Source organism: Lepeophtheirus salmonis, chromosome 8, assembly GCF_016086655.4.
Source record: "Lepeophtheirus salmonis chromosome 8, UVic_Lsal_1.4, whole genome shotgun sequence".
In the NCBI taxonomy this organism is placed as follows: domain Eukaryota; kingdom Metazoa; phylum Arthropoda; class Copepoda; order Siphonostomatoida; family Caligidae; genus Lepeophtheirus; species Lepeophtheirus salmonis.
In genome coordinates, this window is record NC_052138.2 from 25,142,133 (window position 1) to 25,159,142 (window position 17,010).

At 30.7% G+C, this 17,010-nt stretch overlaps 1 protein-coding gene across 8 annotated transcripts in view; it reads left to right on the forward strand.

Annotated features, from left to right (window-relative positions):
- The window catches only part of LOC121122343 (uncharacterized), a 110,930-nt gene that overhangs the window by 63,233 nt on the left and 30,687 nt on the right, over window positions 1-17,010 (forward strand). For all 8 annotated transcript variants that reach the window (XM_071890675.1, XM_071890676.1, XM_040717307.2 and 5 more), the window contains 2 exons: window positions 5,072-5,233; window positions 7,827-8,102. In XM_071890675.1, the coding sequence (XP_071746776.1) occupies window positions 5,072-5,233; window positions 7,827-8,102 (438 nt within the window). The remainder of the gene's footprint in view (window positions 1-5,071; window positions 5,234-7,826; window positions 8,103-17,010) is intronic.

Here is a 17,010-nt window from a genome sequence, read left to right on the forward strand (position 1 = left end):
TGTCTGTATGAATATATGAAAACGAGTATTTGTATTAATGAAATATTGCAGGCGTACAATCTGAGGACTGTTTCTGTTTATTTGGTTTTTTATTGGTCTTTTCAGCTCCGAATATGTTAAGATTTGAATGAAATATAATCGCTGGTATGTAGGAATGATTGATTTATTTTTGTTAGTGAACACTCTAAAGGTTAAAGTACTCATTTGTTATCCTAACAAAGTGTACACAACTTATACATGGGACCAGTAGAACAATCTTTGATAAATGACGTCATCATAAATCAAACTTCTATCATTTTAATGTGATGCTTTGAGCTACAAAATAATATTAAAAGAATATTGACTCATGGGGCTTAACTTGGTTCCAATAAATGGCCTTTCAAATACATTAAATCTATCAATTACTCATTCTTTCACTGTGACAATGAATGCTTGCTAATTTAGGAGGAATTTGCGATGCCTGCAAAGGATTACTCGGAATAATTTGCGGATATAACCAAGGAGGCATAACAAATTGTAAGAAAGTGACCAAATTGGACGCAAAAGCTGCCCCGTAGAACAATCTTTGATAAATTACGTCATCATAAATCAAACTTCTATAATTTTAATTAACCTAATTTAGAACTTAATTAACCCTCAATGAAGAGTAAAAGCGAAATTTTCACGTGTTTTATAGATAGTTATAGTTTTACTAAACTAATCCAAATCGTAAACTGAAATACTTTACTATAATACCTTAGTGAAAATTATGCCCAGTAGAGGGCACTTTAAATTTTTTGATATCAAAGACTGATAACAAAGATTTGACTTAACGAGACGTGGCGTGGGACAGATTTTTTGTTCCATGTTAAGGGCAGATATAACCCTAATATAAATTGACAGTAATTTGTCTATGTATCTAAATAAAAATGTTATCCAAACTCAAATAATTCCTACTTGCTTTTGTGTTGACGCATCACATCATATTTTCTACATTTTTCAAATGATGACTTATTGAATATTATGTACAGTAAATATTATCAATAGATCCGTACTATACTTCAAGACTCACGTACTAGGTATACTACATACATTAGTGTTGATACTCTGTACAAGATCGATTTTGCTCGGTTCGATCTTAGCTGATTTTTCAATATTTCGGTCCGAACAGCGATCTTAAGCCCTAGAGTCAAATTGAATATTTGTAAGCAGGGGACGGATCTTTTCAGACCCTTCATACAGACGTATTTTCTCCTCATACTGACTTATTTATCCGTTGTACAAACATGACTTATGCCACACATTTAACTTCATATGACGTCATTTTAACGAATTTCTGAATTTTGTACCACACACACACAATGTCCTGAACAATTCATCTATAGAATCCCTATAGAGCGAATTTTAAACGAGACCAATCCAGATCGACTTATTTAGATTAAACTAGATATATGTCGGCCCTTGGAATTTTTAATCAAATGTTGATGGTTTATCAAGCCAAATAAGATATATCAGATATGAATTAAGAGCTTACACATATCTAGCAAAAAATACTAATATTTTTTATGAATATTATGTAAGATCATAATAAAAAAAAGGAAAGAAAAAACACTTAATAATGTCATAAGGGATAGTTTTTACCTACTTTAAGGACCAACAAGTGAAACTGGACTGGTCTGCGGCCATAATTAGGTGTGATCTCATCTGGTCTATCCCTCTCTCCCTTCCTCGAATACTCCATAAGAGACAAACTCACAACTTCCTCCACATAATGAGACCTTTAATTAAACTATTTTCATGATCTTCATAAGTGTTAATTGTCTGGATATCTTTTCCTTTTGACAACACTCACTTGAACTTCATTAAAGGATCGAATTAGTTTGGTCCACTAAAAATCATAGCGATCTCAGATGGGGCTAGGATTTTCGGACCGAACCTCAACACTAATATATATGTACATATTTACAAAAAAAAAATGTGTTGCAGGTGTATGACTGACTTGTTGTTTGACTACTTCAGCCACATTAACCACAAAGTATCTCTATGTTGTTTGATACATACATAACCGAGTAAATGCATAGAATCATTTTATGTTAATTTCGTCTCTTTTCATTGTTGTCTTGGAATTCTTAGAATGGTTTTCCATACATACGATTATATATTATATGTATGATGACCAACTCCGGCCCTCCTACGCTACTCTGTTTATATACTTACTTTTCCTCTTCTAGTACAAGACAATACGATATACTTTACCCCTATAAGATGTGAATGTTGATAGGTTTATTCTAAATATATATAGTGGACTATTTATGTGAATTAGAGTGGAGCTTATTTAGGTACATGTTCGAAACGTTGGGGCTGTAAGGTCTCAAAATGTTTATTTTGCTCTATAAATATCATTTTCGAATTTGAAGGGGTTTTGAAAAATATTACTGAAAGTATTGAAAATTTTATACTTTTCTTAGAAAAAAAACTAATCTGTTTTTTTTTCTACACATTACAGCTTTGCGATTAAACTAACAAATTTAATTAAATACAATTGCGATCAAATATATATATAAGTATCGAGTATGTCCAATCTTAAGCTTTCCGCTTATATCTATTTGTTTGTCAGCGGATCACCGTCAAAATACTAATATACAACAATATTTCTAAGCACATATATTTTGTCGACGTATTTTCTTAACTTTATTTAAGGGCAAAATAATTTTATAACCAAATTTTATAGAATAAAATAAAAATTATTGTTAGAATCACGAGTTTCGAAAGAAAATTTAGTAGCTGTCATATTGGGTATACTGCATAAGTTTACAATCACGTCATACTTAATCTAACTATCTCGAAATTGGAAACAGCGGAAAGTTGATATTCAATCTTCGCAACCTTTTCATAATAAAAAATTGACTTTAGGAGATTGTGAGTATGCCTTTTATGTATAATTTGGGAGGGATGAAGGAGAGGGGCTTAAGAGTTGATCCGGGGACGAATGGATGAGACCAAAGTACAAGAAAAAGAGTCCCTATCCCCACCCCATCTCGAATTCTCCATAAAAGACAATCTCTCTATACTCCATAAGATACAATCTCACAACCTCCTCCATATAATGAGACCTTCTTTATACTTTTGTGATCCTCCCATAGTGATTATTATTCAAATATATTGAGAAATGGAGATGCTTCTTTTCCTTGTCCGATAATATATTCTTCGCTTCCCAAGTTATTTGCTTATCATTAAAAAGGTTGGGATGATTAATTTTCGACTTTCCTCTATAAATGACTCCAGTTTTGATATAAATAGAGAAAATTTGACGTGTACACAAACGTATACAGTGTACCCGTCATTTCTATATAGAAATGGCCTGCCAAGTTATTTGATGCCGATAATTATATTATCTATTTTGATTAAAAATATGTAATTATTAGTCACGAAACCTCTCTAAACACTAATGAATATGGCTTCAACAATATAATGTTTCTTCATTTTTCTACCAAAAAGAAAATTATTTCATAATTTTGAAAAAAATACAAATTTCAGAACCACTCTACTATTGTTCAATATATAGCCCATATTATTAATAGGTTACTAAGCCCCTGTTTTTTTATGCAAACTGACTTACTATACCTACATTAATTCTGATCAAATATAGACAAAGACCAACCATTTATCATGGAATATCTCAGGATCTCTCTTCTATAAACCCTACTCACAAAATGTCACTTAAATTCCCCAAGGATGGGGTCCGGATGGGCAGAATACGTCGTTATTCGGATCGTATGATCTCTAGTTGTAAAGATATCGCATCTGAGTTTACAGTAAGAATTCTTCTCTTTTTTTATGTACGAGGTGGTTCAGAAATAATGTTTTATCAAAAAAAAAAAAAATACTCACAGAGTATTACGGTTTGTATAAGAATATATGTTAATACTTTTTTACAGGCTTAAAATTGACACCCTACAATTGACCAACATCTCATTCAATGTTAATTAATTCTTAAACCTAGGGAGTATGTTGTTATTAAAAAAGGCATCGAGGATAGGGATGAGATTCAAATTTCGACTCAATACATGATTTATGTACATTTTATTAAATATTTCAGTTACTATTGATAGCTCTTAAAATATATATATACGAGGGTTGGCCCACGAAATAAAAAAATCACATTAATATGCGAATTTTTTATTTCAGGCGTTATTAATTAGTTAAAAAGAAAATATGACTGATATTATTTTTGACGTAATGTAGATGCACTTTTGCCATCGCCGAATCCACCCGTCTATACCCTTTCCGAAATCATTTCCGACATAGGGGTTGTGACTCTGTCCAAGCTGATTTTACCTCTGCCACGGTTCCAAATGATCTTCCAGCGAGATTTTTTTGGCTTGAGGGAACAGGAAAAAGTCAGGTTGTTTTAAAAAGCACAAAATACCCACGATTTTCGTCACTACTCATAGTCTTAATAGAACTCTTGCACTTCATTTGCAGTTTGGGGTGGTTCCCATTCTGATATCGTTACATTTTTGACTTATATAACAAAATCTCTACAGACAATACTCTTAATTTCAATGAGTTAATGGACCAATCTCTATATTGTTACTCCATATAGTCATTACATTATTTAATGTAACTTAGTATAATTCGTTATATACAAATAAACTTCCTCTCAGTCATTTATCATTCTACCATAAATAGATTATATTCAAGAAAGGCTACATCTATCTTTCTTGATTATATTATAAGAATACAAGTCTCCATGATTGAGACTTGCTGAGTAGTTACTTCATTTATTAAAATGTAAAATAAAAAAACCTGCTTTCTTCTCTCCCTAATTTATGTCACTTTGAATATATGTATGCATAATATATCATTATCAGGCTTAAATATATTTTTTCATGAGGGGTATGTAGTGTCCTACTATAAAATTTCTTTGTAATAAATTATAATTTTCCTATCAAAAAAGAGAAAGAAAAAAAAAAAAATCTGAAACAAATGGAGGTTGAGTGATGGATAAATATATTTAAAGTTCCGTTATTTGTAATTGTCAATTTTCAAATATATTTTTAATTGGTTTTCTTATTATATTTTTTTATAGAGTGGACTATGTACTAGCACAGACTTGGAAACGTCGCGTGGCTCTATTCGCATTCAGCATTTAACGGCTCTCAATAACGAAACTGCTGGATCTTCTCGATGTCCTAGAATAGAAAACTGTGCACATTTTCATTACGAGTTTACGGAAATATGTGGAATTCAAGTATGTATTGACTTTTACGTTTATTAAAATTTAAAAAAATCATATTTCATAAATAATATTATCTGTCTTATCCTCGGTTATACTTTACTCCATTGTTAATATTATTTAATTTCTACTATATGGGTAATTCCATGAAGTATTTAACCAACGAATTTCGCAAATATTTTGGCTGAGCCTCTACTTTTTCTATTAGTACCATAAGCAATTTTTCACACCCAATGATTCTGTTCCTATTAATATTTTTGCTGAGTTTTATATTAAAAATACATGATACATGACTCAATACATGATTCCCGGACAATATATAAAATATTGCAAATACTATATATAGTAACTACATTTTATATTAAGTTTAATATAATTTAACAAAAATTGTATTGTATTAAATAATCACAAAGTCTTTGTAAAATCAAAACTGAGTTTGAAGTAATTGTTGGAAGCAAGAAAATAGCGTCGAAATTTCAAATGTGCATAAATTTTCCTGATGATTAAATTAAGCCCCGTAATTTTAAAATTTTCCCTAAATAGATATCTAACATCAGTTTTAATTTCATGTAACATTGGGTGTAATTTTTTTTTCTTTTTTCGTTTGTTAAATTTTAATAAAATATTACCCATATGTCAAATATGTACAGGATTGATTCTAAACTTTTTCATCACTGCTGAACCCTATAGTATTTTTTTAATATCTTGGGTCATATAAATATACTCGAACAAATATTTTATTCATTATTCATGTTAACTCTAGAGGTGCACAAAGGCCCCGATAATTCCTGCTTAGGAGTCACTAATGTACGAAGTATAAGAGGTTGTATATTACTCCTACGTCTGGTTAAATTAATTATTTCGTTTTAATTTGTGGAAGTTATAAGTTCTTAGTTAAATTTAGGTCTGAATTAATGAAATCCAAAGCTATAAGCCAAGTTGTTCTAGGACTCTTTGGTGAAAAAAAGTGATTAATATATATGATGATAGTTATAGTCAGAGACAACCTCGGGATAGATAGTGTTGTGTCGTTCCTTATTTATTCGGTCCAGTCTTAGGACCGTCAGTCCTTGGGATTGGTCCTTAAGACCGTCGGTCATTGGGACCATCCTTAGGAATGTCGGTACTTGCAATATTTCATAAAAATATCGATAGTTCAATAACGCAAATAAGATATGTGTAATATGTATTCAGATTATTGCACATATCTTGCAAAAAAGATTATATTTTCCATGATAATACAGTATAATACGAACATATTATTTTGTTACTTTGCTATATAATTTATTTTAATATATATAACAGAATAATTAAAAAGAGGACAAACAACCTCGTTGACGTCACGAGGAATCGATTTTACCTTCTTTAAGGACCGACAAGTCGGGCTGGACTGGACCGCGGTCCTCGGTTATAAATAAGAACCGACACAACACTAGGGATAAAGGAGAGTCAATCAGGACTTGACCTGGTTACATAGGAGCTCCCAACACATTCCATCTAACGGAATGATTCATTCTTATTGTCTACTGAATCTCAATCATTGATTGATTTATTTACACCTTCTTTTCTTTAAACATTTTTTTATTTTTCTAATTTATTTATTGGATGGTTGTCATTATTTTTTATTCTAATAGCGTTTCGAGTCAACTGTTGCAAATGGTTAACATGTTTAATATTAGATTTCCACTTTAGAATATATGTTATATTTAATATAATTGGAGTACAAAAAAATGTCGAGTTCTTTTGTTAAAAATCAAATTGTGCAGTCAGCCAAACTCTCATAAATGGATCCAAATAATCAAAGCAACCATTAAAATATTAATTACGTTTATCTTAGAGGAGAAAGGCAATATATCATTTGATTAATGCTATGTTTACTGACAGAAATTTAATATGATTGTTAAATTTCTTAGTAGAACTGCGTATCCAAATATCAAAGATATTTATTTTTGATAAAAATGGGATAATTGCGAATCTAAGGTTACTAGATCCTAAAGTATCCCAAAACCCTAGTATTTCAGGACCGTTTTTATTCCATTTGCGGTCCGTTTCCCTTTACTTGCACCGAAACATAAAAGAAAACTATCTTGGTGATCAATAGGGGCTTTATCGTTTATCTGCAGCGAAATGATTGCAAATATCTTCCCAAATTTCTTGAATTATTATATTAATACTCTTGCAGCCATGTTTTTTTTTTGTTTTTTAAATAGCTATGTCTGGGGTTTAAGTTGAAAAATTATCTTGTAGTCCTGATTTTAGGTGGTGAAAAAGATATGCGTATTACTAAGAATCTCCTGAAGCTAATAATAGCGTTGTTACAAAGCTTTCATAGATTATATATTAAAATATAATTAATTAATTATTCATTTATGCAGTAATAGTATTAATTCTGGAGTACAATCATGCTCAAATGTTTTAATTATTCATATTCATACCTGTAATAAAATCTATTCTACATTTATTTTTATTAAATATGGAGCATTGAATAACCTATTTCTTATATAAAATAGGAAAACTCTTGTTCATTATTCATTTTCGTTAAAACATAATATATATATATATTTATAATTTGTCATAACTTTTGTGTTTTTATTTATTTAAATCAAAGATCGAGCTTATAAGCGAAGAAGAAGAACTTCGATCCCTATTGCCCTTGGACGTCAACGAAACGGGGGGTTCATTCTTGGATCATCCAACCCGAGTTTTCTCTATTCAAGTCTCCTCTCTGGGGAAGACCTGGAATATTAAACGAAGCATCGAGGATTTCTATTTTCTTGATAGACAAGCGCATCAATGCATATGGGACAGGAAGCTTTCACGTCTTCCTTTAATACCTCGAGGAGAAGAAAATTTTAAACTCCCTTCAAATTACACTTCATATAAGGTAGGACTGAGCTGTTTTTAATGATCTTTTATTCAAATGTAAGGTGTAATACTTGGATTTGGATATAATATATTGAATTGATATTCCTGCATAATATACATATATATTAGTGTTGAGACTCAGTCCGATTGAGAATGTTTTATTCGGTTCGGTCTTAATAGTTTTTTTCGAAACCAATTTGGACTAATATTTCAGTCCAGAGCGCAATGATCGAAATTTAATCGTTTTCAAATCAAGGATCCATTTTTTTCGCTTCCATTCTTTTAGGGGCGTCCGCAAGGGGAGGGCTGTAGTCCCCCGCCCCCTCAAATTAAGGAATTTTTCCTTTTAACGAAGAAATTTAATATTTGAAATTGTTATCTAAGAAAAATGTAATATTTAAAACTTAATTTAATTTTTCAATTTTTTTTTTTTTTTTTTTCAATTCTATTTTCTCTAAATAGCTATGATTTTTTTAATATTCAATAATTGGTAATATTTGAAATTTTTTTCCAATTTTTTTTTTACAGCTCTGGATTTTGTAATTTTTTTTTCAACAAAATTGATTTTTTTTTCCAACAGCTGTGCATTTTTTTAATTTTTTGAGAATAGCTTAGGATTTTTGTAATTTTTATTCCAAACAATTAGAAAACTTGGTTTTTGTAATTTAAAAAATATATATATATTTAATCCTGTGGTAATCCTATTCCAAGTTTATGAATTGTGCGTATATTATTTGTCGAACCCATTTAACTACATAGGGCATTATTGTACCGATATTCACCATTTTGAAACACACATGACGTCATCAACAGTTCATCTATAGAATCGGTCAAGATTGAATTTTAAATGTGATTGATTCAGACTTATTTTTTGTGGAAACAATTTCACATCATTTCCTTGACTGTATTACGCAAACCTTCCTCTGAAAAGAAACAGAAAAAAGGCTCAAAATTAGTTAGTAGTATGCAAATTCTTTCCGACTATGGAATTGTTATTCAATGGGAATGTTTCACAGGTCAAAAAGAGCTTATTCGAATTTAACCATTCAATATTCAGAACACTCAATTAATTTGGTTCATTAAAACTCATAACGGTCTCAGATCGATCTTTAATTTTTTTCACCCAAACCCAGTACTAATATTTAAGTCGTGTTTTAGTAGTGATTATGTACAAGTTATAAACTGTTGTCATTAAATTGTACAAGTAGTTAGCAATTAATGAGATGAATAATTTTAAAATAAGTATTTAAGAGTAATTGTGATTGAGAAAATGCAAGACCATATATTCATTCAATGGTCGAATTGTGTAATTTTTCATTTTTTAATGAAAATTACGAATTGATAAGGAGTATTCTATGGCATATTATATTGTTCAAATGGCAACAGTTGCTATATATTGTTCTTATATTCATTATAAATGCGTAATTTTGATATATTAAATTGAAATGATAACATCAATTAAAAGTAGGTAATTAAAATGAGAAATGATGTAACTAAATAAGATGTTTTGAGATGTATAAATAGTAACTACAGTCAAATCCAGATAAAGGAAACTGTTATTTTCCAAATGAAAAGTTGACTATATCTTATATCCGATTTATATAAAAAACTACAATTTTTGAATAGTTATGTAAATAAGTAATTTTGAAACTCCACATTTCGAGGTAAACAGTGTTTGATTATATCCTGTTTTGGCAGTCATCGAGGATTTTTAGCTTATCTTTCAGATAAAGTGTTTTTTGGGAAACTCATAATATATATCGAAAATCAGTGTGAAATGAATTTAAATAGAAACATACAGAACAAAAAATGTTGGTGCTGGCTTAATATTTGTACCTATAAAAAGCGAAAATTATCAGCGGAATCCTTCAATCTCAAGGATTCTCATGAAGTTGATACCAAAAAATTGCGGATTTTTTACTATGTGTTTATTCTATCCAATGTATTTTATGTATTAAAAAATTGGTATCTGAGAGAACATTGACTGTAAGTGTATTTTGATTAAATTCGGATTTGACTGTAGTACAATTATTACAGTTACAACTTGTACATACATATGAATTTGTACACATCATATTCATAATTTAATATATACTTAACTCTATGCCGATGTTATACCATTTGAAGGCAAAATTCATATTAATGTTATTACGGTAACAGTATTTTCCTAATGGCTCTAGTTTGGGATGTTAAACAAATAAAGAATATCCAAATACTGGTCTATATTTACTCTATTCGATCTGCGTACATATGAAATTTAATACTAAAAATAGTTTCGAGTAAAATATTGTGTTAAACTGGAAAAAATAAATTGCCTATTGTAACTTTGTACTGATACGCCTTAAAAAATTGTATCTTATCTGTTTTACTTGTAATTATTGAAATTATTTTTGGCTTATGATAACTGACGATGTCATTTATGTGTCGGCAAACCATCGCTACGATACTCCTTATTTATAAATTATCTTACGTTTTGCTTCAAGGCAGGTTAATCTTTTTTATGCGTTATAGTCTATCGACATTTCGCATATAGATAGTTTTAGATACATATTAATATTAGTAAGAGGAATGAATGCTAGGAATTACTAAGATAAGAGGAAAACTAAATGTGATCAGATATTTAGGTCAGAGTTTAACTGTTCTATAAAATTATTTTACATAGATTGGTCATTTGAAAATTAATCAATTATTGTTCGACAAAATTTACAATATTCGAGTTTTTCATTTCCCCCTCATAATTTTAAGTCTCTAGATCTATAGAATTCCTGTACGAAAGTATATATTAGTATTTTCATACTTTTTCCACTAAATATTCGTAGATAACACATAAATGTCATTGCTGATGGATTTTAATACAAAAGAATTAGTTTTTCCAATGCACACTATTTTGAAAAATAAAATAAAATAAAACAATGGAAAATACTCACATTTTTATAACGCTTAAACTACTATTTTTCTTTACAACAGTGTGAATGAATAAAAAAACATAAAGATTAGATCAGGAGTAAGCAATTTACAGCTCTCAAAAACGGGTATTTCTCCTATAAATATTTATACTAGAGTATTTTCCGGACTTTCTTATTGTTACAGTTAAATAAGTTATACGGGTATGTCCTGGTGGCAGATATCCGAACATTATATTAATACATTGGAATTTGAAATGAAGTGGACCTCACCTATTATTAGTTGAGTAGCCCTGCTCTATAGTACTAAGAATACCGTGACGGTCCCTTTGAGAAAAGAGTTACATGTTTCTGGATTAAATAATTAATATAAGCTAAATACTTTATGATTTTTTTGGAGTAGTCTGACTCAAGTCAATGCTATAATATCTGTACCCGAAACAGCAATGTAAAAAGTTATGTTATCACCAGGGGTTGCAGGTTGGCTGTGATTTAGGAGGAGGGAAAAAAACGAAATCTTTATCGTTTTGGGATAAAATTTTGAAATTGAATTTGGGCTCATCCAAAAAATATAAATAAATAAGCTCCTCCTCCCATAAATAAAATCTTGTGTTTAATTTTAAAAAAAAAACAATTCAAAAGTATATCAAGAATGACGTTATACTCATTCAACTTTTAATTCTCATCCTCTTCAAAAAGTGAGAGGCTAATAATTAACGTGCAATGTAGTTAATGCTGTATAGTTACAAATTACTTACTGTTATTAAAATACCTGGTTCTTAGTCTAAAGTTAAATTGTCAATCTGTACCGGATTTCTATAAATATCTGAAACTCATCCTTGTATACAGGTTCGTCTGCAGTATGTTTTTGTTTGGGAGGGGGCTTAAATTTTTTTTTACCTGTTTTAGATTTAAAATTTTGGCATTTCTTTTTTAAAGAAAGGGACTCCTAAAAAAAGTTTTCGCTTATATTTTCCCATTTTCAATGTTTCACGCACAGCGATCATTTTGGGGTAATGAAGATACAAAATTTGATGGTGGGCTTTTCCCCTCTATCTAATCCCCTGCCGGCGCCCCTGGTATGGTACAATTATAAATACATCAGTTTTCTGGTAACACGCTAAATTGTACCGGTATACCAAACAACACACAAAATTCTTAATAATGACTGGATGTCTTGAAAAGTGTCAGAGATATCTTTCTTTCTTTCTCTCTCTCCTACTGTAGAATCTCTAAATGGGTGTAATAATTTTATTTAACCCTCCTCGTTTCATGCGTATGTACTTTTTTGTACAAATTTTTGTTGTCAGTTAAGAAGTACATGCTATTAGAAAGAAAAGTAAGTAACTATGGAATTAGAAATATTTGAGGGAGCTTCTTCTTTTTCTCCTTCTGACTAAGGGGGCATAAATACTGCTGCTTTTAGGGAGTAAGCAATAGTTGTAGTATTTGTGTGTATACATAAATACTAGGTCACTTTAATGTCTTTTTTCCCATTTATTATAAACACAAGTATGAGGGTTGGGCGAGCTACTCTTTTGAGTCTCTCTCTATATAGGTATTAACTGAATATTTAGAAAATAAATATATTCTAAGGGGTGGCGCGATGGTGGCAATGGAGTATTTTGTCCATTTATTTAGTTAGTTGACCGTATATTAGGTATGAGATACATAATGCTATGCACTACATTGTAACTACATGAATGGAAGAAAACCTATTAATGTGAAAGCTTTAATTAAAATGAAAGTATACCCCTAAGTGGTGTAGGGGCATATAATGTATTATAATGTTTACATAAGGAATACAACGTCGAAGAGAAGGAGTGGTTTTGTTCATTATTATTATTAGTGATTTAAGTGTAATGGTTATCTATACTCAAAAGCAGTAGGAGCCCGTCTGTAAGATGATGAGAAATCATTATCATCATTCAAGTGATATAATAACATCAAAAAACGTGAGTATGGAAATATGATACATATCAGATGATCTCTCTTCTTCTAAATATAAGACGTTTTTAATTAGGGATGTGCGATTAATCGGTAACTAATCAGTACAATACTGTTTGTAAAAAGTTTTTTTCTGGTTTGACTGCTACTGCTACTATCTAAAAAGAAGAAAATATATAAATACCTCAATTATATGCACTGGCTCAAAAAATGACTAGGGATGGGACTTTACAGGTCGAGTTTTTTATCCATTCTCTACCTCGACTGTCAAAATTTAAAAATAAACAACATATGATCACTTTTGTGTGGACCTCCAAATTTTTATTTTGTTTACATAGACCCCGAGCAGCTCTGTATCGACTCCTTGGGGCAATATATGCCACTTTGAAAATCGTTGTTCTAGACCAATGTTATAGAATAATTGCGAATATACTTTTGTGTGTTCACAAAAATGATGAACATTGTTACTATGAAATATTGGGTTGTACAATGTAATATTCTTCTGTATATCGCTATTATAGAGGTACCAAAGTATAGACGCCTTAAAAAAGGTACTAGTATACCAAATTGATAAAGAACCGAATCGGTGTAGCGTGATTACCTAATAACAATGTAGAGTCATCAATGATGATGTCACCCCTAAATTTCCGAACTAAACTCATTTCTTTCAAAAAACAAAAAAATGTCATTGATAAAAAATAAGATGAATAAATTTGTCTTCAAAAAACTCTTTTGGGAGTGCTTGTTTATTATCCCTTTTTTATATTTTTAGTAAAAAAAAGTATAGAAATACCAATACTAATTTTGGTATCTAATATATGTGGGATTTGGATAAATAATTCCGAGACACTGCAAATTGCTCTTGAAGATCGTCAAAATTCTCGAACACTTAAAAAAAAAAGATTAAATACATTCAATTTGAATGTAGCCATATGAAACAAAGTCGAATATATCAAATAAAAACTCAAGACTATGGCTTCTATTCCTAAGTATCTCAAACCACCCCACAAATTATAATATAAAGGCTATAATTGAGTAAAATTGGTCTATTAAACAATGGGCCATTTTATGTATATAGGAAGTAAAAGAATAAATTGGACATTTCTCATTTTCTTGTCGATTTCTGTCCAAGATTGGTTTTGTGTTGACACAGTACATATATAATGTTTTAAAAAAACATTCAAGATTTTCTTGATTGTACACAAGACATATCTCAACCTTTAAATAATAATAATAGTTATGTACAATATATTATACTAACTATAAGTGAATCTTGCATGTTTCATCATTCCATTCTCCTTCTCTTTTTATTCTTCCTTCAAAAACACACACACATCTTCCTCTTCAAATAGTAGGCATACGAAAAGGTACCTACTTATAAAAATATTTGGGGGTTTTCTCCTTGCATTATTATCTTCATACGTGGGCGACGAAGCACTCTTATGTTAAATATACCAAAATATATACATTATATATATATAAATATTTATTAATTTTTTACCTGAAAATAATCTAGTAACAGCTTATTTCATTTTTATGATTTCTCTATCAATCTATGTATATCATTTTTAAAATACCATATGAAGATGGTATTTTCATCTTGAGTTTTATAAAAGGAAATTCTTTATTTGTTTTTAAGCGTTCCTAGCAAATACAGGGTGGGGATTTCAAATCCAAAACAAGTTTAGACCTCAATATCTTGGCTACCCATTGATCTATGTTTATAAAAGTGTGCTCATCCCATTCAACTCATTAAAGTAAAATCACAAAAACCTTTTGATGAACTCCGAATACGAACAACTTGCGGCCATTATTGTGTGCCTCCATGCAGGGCGCACGATCCAGGACCAAAATAACTACATCGATAATGAGGCTAACATGTCGGTATTCTGCTAAAACTTAAAATTGGTGCAGTTTGTCCAAATTGATTAATTGGAATTTATTCGGGAAAAACCAACATTTGTAGGACCTTTATGTTGTACAAAGGAAATGTGGCCTTTTACCTGGTTGGATCTGAACCCCTTTGACTACTGTGCAGGGACGTCCGCAGGCGTTTGGCTCCAGCTATGTGTAATACAATTAATAGAGAGAAAAAATCATAGTGGCTCCTCTGATGACGTCTTCTTTCTATAATTCCCCACCCCCAATTGCAAATACATTCTGGCATAGAGGCTATTAACCTCTATCCACTTTTTGAAAGACACAATATCAATGAAGAGTTGCGGTATTATGTTCCCCTCAATAAATGGCGTCATTTTTACGATTTTGCTCCCTCCCCCACTTTTGAATTTGTTCAGACGTCCCTGCCTCTAATTAAAAGAGTGGGAGACAGACAACTTATAGTTCCATCTAATGTTATCGTAAGAATTCCTTCTTAGTTTTCAAAACAGATGAATATTTAACAAAAAAACTACTTTTTTTTATATCAGCCATTACTTATACACCATAATTACTCATAATAAAAAAAAAGAGATTCGGAATAACCCGTCAACAGTGAAAAAAGGAAAAAAATATATATATTACAAAAAACTGCTTAAAAGGGTTACTCATGAATAAATAAAGATTTGTGTACTTTAAAAAAGATTATTTTTAGGAGTAATTGCCCGTTTTTGGGTAATATGATATAATATTTTGTAGATGGATTTCCGGATTACGATTATTATCCGTGCCCATCCCTTATAATATATAGCTACCAATGATGTGATAGCAATAGTACATGGTGAATGTACATGTTTGTAAATGCTACTTATTTCTTTATAAGTAAGTAAATACTAAATATATACATACAAAATAGTAAGATAGTAGTAATCTGTTTTAATTAGAATTAGTAATGTAATAGAAAGTGCGAGTTAAAAGTAGAAAATTGTATTGTGTGACCAAATGTTACGGTGATGACGATGAATATGTTGTAATCATCATCAGTCCTTTATCTTCTCTTCTTTTTTCCTGTGTGTGTATGTGTGCTTTTTTTTAATTATAATTTTTTTTGCATTTCTGAAGCAAGAAAAGTTTTTAGTTTGCTTTTAAACTCTGTACATTTTATATTATCTATAGGACCATGACTTGATAATTGTCTCCTTTGACTTAGATGACAAACCAATGAATGAGTCTTTATAATGAAGAGGAAGTTACTCTTTATTCATATGATAATTAATTATTTATTTTATTAATTTTGGAATACGTATTGGATATATATATATATATATCTATAGTGATGTATCGGTCCCAAAGTCCTATGCCATCCTTGATTTTAAAGATGCGTCGGAATTGGACTTAAACCTCATCCCATACAGCGAGTCCCAGTGAATTGTGAATGAAACTTTGGGAAGGTTTCATTTACCGATTTTCCGCGTAATATCAACTCTTACAGGAATAAAAACAAAAAAATCTTATTAAACATATTTCTTTCTCAAACCAAAGACAACTGAGATGGAGGACAAATGAAATCAAGTGTCTACGCTTCATGACGCGGAAATGAGCTATGAAGAGATCTCCCGCATCGTCCCCAGCTCAAGAGTCTCATTACCAAGATTAAAAAGCTGAAAGACGGCAACAAGAGCATTGAGAGAAAGCCTAGAAGTCAAAAGACCACAAGAACTCAAAAGTAATGTGAAGACAACTTGGCGAATTTATGTCCCTGCTCAATTTTGCCTCCATCCTCACCAGACTGCCACCCTCTTGTGTATGGGATCTGAGGCGCCATGGAGAGTGAGACTTGAACCACTTCTGATGTGTATGCGGAAGCTCGAAGTTGTCGTGGAGAGTGAGCGGACTGACATGTAGTGGGAATACGTGAAGAATACCAGCAAGGCCATAGTGGAGCTAAGGGATTTAATTATGTGTATAAAGTCTAATTGGCTTACTACTTATAATTTTTGAGAATCTTGATAAATTGAGCTTGGGAAAATTTGTTCACGATTCGATGGGACACACTGTCATTTATAAATGACGTCACTATAAATCAATCTGCTATCATTTTAATATGCCTTATTTAAACTTTATTTAGGTCTAGATTAAGAATAATGGCAAAAAATTTACGAATTTTAAAAATACTTCAAGTTTTACTAAACTAATTCA